The 5,247-nt window shown below is 55.2% G+C and overlaps 2 protein-coding genes across 2 annotated transcripts; both read right to left on the reverse strand.

Moving 5' to 3' along the window:
- Positions 1-638: 638 nt before the first annotated feature.
- On the reverse strand, positions 639-2,065 carry B0H18DRAFT_963474 (uncharacterized protein; the record flags this gene model as incomplete). Its single annotated transcript, XM_048043164.1, has 6 exons — positions 639-730; positions 784-901; positions 995-1,123; positions 1,178-1,403; positions 1,518-1,774; positions 1,835-2,065. 6 exons carry the CDS (start codon positions 2,063-2,065, stop codon positions 639-641), a joined length of 1,053 nt encoding a protein of 350 aa, XP_047884529.1.
- A 710-nt stretch (positions 2,066-2,775) lies between these two features.
- B0H18DRAFT_1130326 (uncharacterized protein) lies at positions 2,776-3,774 on the reverse strand (the record flags this gene model as incomplete). Its single annotated transcript, XM_048035464.1, has 4 exons — positions 2,776-3,203; positions 3,276-3,593; positions 3,647-3,664; positions 3,720-3,774. The coding sequence occupies 4 exons, from the start codon at positions 3,772-3,774 to the stop codon at positions 2,776-2,778; spliced, it is 819 nt and encodes a 272-aa protein (XP_047884530.1).
- Positions 3,775-5,247: the final 1,473 nt, after the last annotated feature.

Genomic DNA, 5,247 nt, shown 5'->3' on the forward strand with positions numbered 1-5,247 from the left:
TGAAGTGTGAAGATACGCGAGCGCATCTTCACACTTTCGCCCGCACTCCTAACCCTACACACACCCCTACAAAGCGGTCTCGATGTGAACGTGCGCGGTCGCGCGTGTCCACACTTCCAACGCCCTAAGTAGGGGCTCTGACAAGTGCCCGGATGCGTGTCAGATTCGTGAACACGCGCGTGCGCGCACCTCCACATATCTGACACGTATCACAGGCGACTTAACACATGCTTGCTGTACAGCAAGACTGTGAATGTGGACACGCGGACCGCGCATGTCCACAAATCAGACATATTGTACGGGTGTGTAATGGTTCTCTCACCGGTGCTGTCGATGTGGACACGCGCGATCGCGCACGTCCACATCTCAGACTCGTTCAGAGACGCTGATGACTCGCTGAAAGGTGGACGTGCGCGGTCGCGCGTGTTCACACGTGTGACACGTGGTGGGCGTCTAATGGCTGCCCTACAGTGCTGTAGATGTGGACGTGCGCGGTCGCGCCTGTCCACAAATTACATGCATGTGGTTTTTGTCTGTTGAGAAGGGTCAACATCCGCGCGCACCCCTGCGCGCGGATGGTTACGGTAGTAGTGCCGGGGATTCATATCTACATCTACAGTTACATTTGCGTATATAGACTACTCGACGAGCTTCCGACGCTTCACGCGTTTCGCAGCTGTCCCCTCCTCTCCCATCACCTCCTCGTTCTCGGGGGCTCCGCGTTTCCCAGCTACATCAGCAGTGTTTTAGCACAGTAATCCCAGACAGACCGTGTAAACTTACCGGCCCCGACATCGGAAGCCTCTGCATCCCATCTGTACGACCCCGCGAAGTCCTCGTGCGCGCACGACTTGGCGGGGTGCGCGCATGGCTTGCTCGAGTGCGCGTAGTACTTGACGCACTGGTGGATCCCTTCGACACAACCGGAAGACCGTGCTTCTGCATGTAAGTGGTCAGTGTCCATTGTCGGTACATATACACATGCCAAACTCACCTTGAAAGAGCACCCCTTGCGTGCGTCGATGCACGCGACGCAGCGCGGGTCCTCATAGTCCCTCTTCGGGACGCGGCAATCGACTAAGCCTCTGTCCAGGCAGCGCAAGCAGCAGTCCTTGCCGTAGAACTACGATGCGTGCAGGTACGTCACTGTCAACAGCGAGTACACTGACAGACTTACCACGGTGTCGAGCGATTTCGGTGGAAGGTCCTTCGGCCTCTTGTACTTGTTCAGCGGAATTGGGTCGCTCATTGCGGCCGGTGCGTGACCCTTGGCCTTCATCGCGAGGTAGATACCGCGTCTCTGCATCGCCTTCTTGCGGTCCTCGTCCGTGACGCGCCCACGGTCGATCTCATACATCATCGTCGGGCGTCGGTGTCCTCGAACTCCTGGACAGGGGTCCCAGCTGCAGACGCACACATGGTCAGAGCAGGCAGTTGGGCACATTGTGCCAGACTTACAGTACAAGTGGTCATTGTCTGAGACGTGCACGCAGTGAGCTTGAAGGTCACACACGTACAAGACGAAGTACTCACGCAGCCAGATCTCTGCAAATGCCTGCATTCCGGCGTCCTCCTCCTCCTTCGGCGTCCTGATGTCCCACTCCTTCACCTGGCACTGCCGCCATTCGGACAGGAACGTCTCCAATGAGAGACCTTCCTTCCACGCTCCCTCCGCCGGCTCGTCCCAATACTGCCAGGCGAAGCACTCGTCAAGGACGCGAGGGAAGAGAATGCCCTTGGGGACGTAGTTGAGGGAATGCCGCCATCTCTCGTCCTAGCATGGCATGTGCCGTCACCGTCCCCGCATCCCGTCGTGAGCAGCAACGGTACTCACCAGTAGATACCACTTGAGTATCTCGTCCAACGCCTCATAGGAGACCGGGCTGTTGAGCAGCGCACGGATCGTCCTGTTCATCCGCTCCACCATCTCCTCCGTCCATTCATGCCGCTCCGGGGGCTGGTCCGTGAATTCGAGCGGACCGCGCTCTTCGATGTCGAGCTGTGCCTCAGTAGCCGCCTCGCGTAGGTATTGCTTCACGTCTTCGAGGGTCCAGGTACCCACCATCGTGTCGAGGGACAGGCAAGTGTACGAGTAAGCGAGCAGGGGAGGAACAGATGAGGGAGTGGAAGAAGGAGTGGAAGAGAGTGAGAGAGTGAGTCCGCGCGCTCGCAGCCACAAGTCACCTGGCGTCTACTAAGTCAGTGGCGGGTGGCTGGTGAGATCGACGCGACGTGCAGAGCACAAGTCAGCTGACCGTATGTGCTATGCGCGCGCTGGACTCTGACTCTGGAGACAGATGGGAATGTCAGTGACTGTTGCGCAGGTGGGTACCAACTGGCTGCAGTGCCCTTTGCAGTGGTGCGTGCTGCCTTGCGGTGGGTGAGTATGAGCACTGACCTCAAGTGACTGTCAAGGTGCACACCACGGCTGCGTTGCGGTGATTATCGCACGGGTTTGTACTCACTTTGGGTGAACTGTGGTGCGGTACGTCGACTTACCTGATGTAGCCGCACTTGACTGGTGTGTGTGGTGCGCGCACCTCCAGAAGTGAGTCGGCGTACCTTCAGTTAAAATACCTACTGCGCGCATATGTAAGTGGTCAGTGCGCGCACTACTGATTTCGAGTGCGCATACATTCTGTTGACTTACCTTTCATTCTATGTTGGAAAATTCATAGCACCGCGCGCATACACATTCACTACGTATGTACTACATGACACGAGTTCATCTGTACCTGCTTAGTGTCAATGTGTAATTGGTAAATTCCACGGTGCTTACCCCTGTTCGTACTGCTCGATCTGCGCACGGAACCACTGCATGCGGTCCGAAAGAAGGTCGATGCCCTGTGCTCGCGCCAACGCCGAAGGCCCGCCTTCCCGCAAAAACCGTTCGTTGAGCTGGGCCATCGTCGTGCGCTCCAACTGAAGGCGGCGATAAACGTATTCGCAATGAAGGGCCTGGCGTGCCAGCCAAACCCGACGAGCTGTGTTGTCGTTCACGAGATTTCGTGGCTCGGGCATCAGCATGGGCTTGCGTGCTGCTGACTGTGTTTCCCAGAAATCGATTTCCTCGGGATGCGCGAGGAGCAAAGTGAGTTGTCCAATGCTGAGAGTGTATGGACCGTCCGGAAGGGCTCGATCACTTGGGAGGTCGATTTCTAGCCAGATGGGTGGCCTCCGCTCAGAGCGGAGGTCGAGATTCTCTGTGGTTATTCAGACAGACAACAACCGGAGTGAGGGAGATGCGCGCACCGTGGATCATGATCAATAGTGACCGGAGATGGCGGAGCCAGCGGTCAACCCAGACATGAATGTCTTCGTCCATTTCAATCTCGCGATCAATGCGCCATTGCCGCTCATGTATAAGAATGGCAATGTGCGCGCAGATGCGCTCAAGAACTCGTGTTCGTTTGTGTGATTTATGTGGCCGTAGGGGATGAACCACCGAGCCTCTGGTTGCACAAACCGACCAGAATAGTCAAGCAAGGTCCTCTTTTCGTCTGTAGCGACATTGAGGTGGATTGCCTCCTGTGTATGATGGTTCCAGAGGATCCGCTTGATGGGTGGATCAGGCCACAGAGTGCCCGCTTTGACTGTACCAGCGGACAGTGAGCAGATTATAATATACCGATGCTGTGACACCTACTGTTGTTGTTCAAGATTTCTGTGTAGTGAGTCAGCTTTGTGAGAGCAGTTTGATCGTTGTAAAGATAACGTACTATGCCAGTAATCGACCGTCTCCCGCACCAAGTGCATGAGACTGACAGTTGACATGGCAATGTACTGCCATTCTCGGCGATTGTGGGTGTGGATGGGGAACGATGTGCGTGAGAATCCCCAGTACCTGTACAACGGAGTGATGAGTTTGCTAATGCGATCATGACTGCCTCGAGCCGATCGATTTCCGATTGCATGTAGAGTACGTTCAGGACTCGGGGATCAGAGGTCGTACGGACACGTATGATGCGAAGCCATTCCCCCATGTGCTTGCACCATCTCTCATACGCCTCTTCGATAGTGATTGGGCCATAAGCCGGACCAAGAGGGCCGAGCTCGTGGAAAAAACCTGCGTGTGTACGGGGATGAGCCGGGTCAGTGCAGCAGCGTGCAGAATCACACGCGTGCGGTCTGACCAAGCTGGACGGTCCATGTTCACCAGCTACACTGCTGTAGTACTCAGTGCTATGTACATACCGACCAGTGACGGCCAGCGACTCACCTATGAATTGCGCAGTGACAACCTGACCGTTTACTACAGCTTCTAGTGATCTCTGTTGATTACTAGCTGTCAAGGATCTGTGAGTGAATCGATTTCTGCTGAACTCGGTCAATCACTTACTTAGTATATGTTTACAACGAGCTCACCAACCACGTAAACTGCTCTTCGTTTGGCTCAGTAAGCGGCGCTATACATAAGCTCACCCCGCCCAAATTAAGCCCAAATGCTGTATTGAGACGTGGACGCGATCCCGTGACAGCGCCCGCGCGCTCGGAGTTGTGCGGGCGGCCGGGCGCCGATCAGCAGAACTGCAGATTCGTCTGAGGCTATCTGAAATGGTCTGGTACTAACTTACTCGTCAGACATTCAGACCCATCAGACTTTGCGTTTGAGAACGGGAGATCAGTTCAGAGCTAATCTCTGATGTCAGACAGCCTTCAGGCCAACCTCACACGCCATCTCAGATGGTCGTCAGAATGCTGCTCACAGAACGTAGTACTAGTACAGTACACAGTACTAGTAGACTACCAGCTAGTACTCCCACAACCCACCTCCCTTCGCTACTACTACTGTGCTTGCTGTGTCCGACAACGCCCCGCTCACCGGGCGTCCAGTTATTATCGTGGGAGGGTGCGCGGAAATGTGTGGAGGTGCGCGATCGCGCGCGTTCACAACTTAGCGCCTATTCATCATATGGGTAATACACTATTGTGAAGGTGCGCGATCACGCACCTCCACACATTTCCGCGCACCATCGGTCCCTGCGCGCACCCTCCGCAGGGGCTGCATGTGGAGATGCGCGATCGGCGGTCCATATATAGTGATATATGTCAGCATACATTCACCTCCATGTATATAGTGACTTGCATGTCCAAGATGTGGAGGTGCGCAATCACGCGTCACCCACATTTAGTAGATTCTACGATTAATGCCGTGCACGTGACTTAGCTGTGAAGGTGCGCAATCGCGCGCCTCCCCACATTTAGTAGATTCTACGGTTCATGTCGTGCACGTGACTAAGTTGTGAA

Source organism: Fomitopsis serialis (assembly GCF_022376445.1).
Source record: "Fomitopsis serialis strain Sig1Antser10 chromosome Unknown B0H18scaffold_487, whole genome shotgun sequence".
NCBI lineage: Eukaryota > Fungi > Basidiomycota > Agaricomycetes > Polyporales > Fomitopsidaceae > Fomitopsis > Fomitopsis serialis.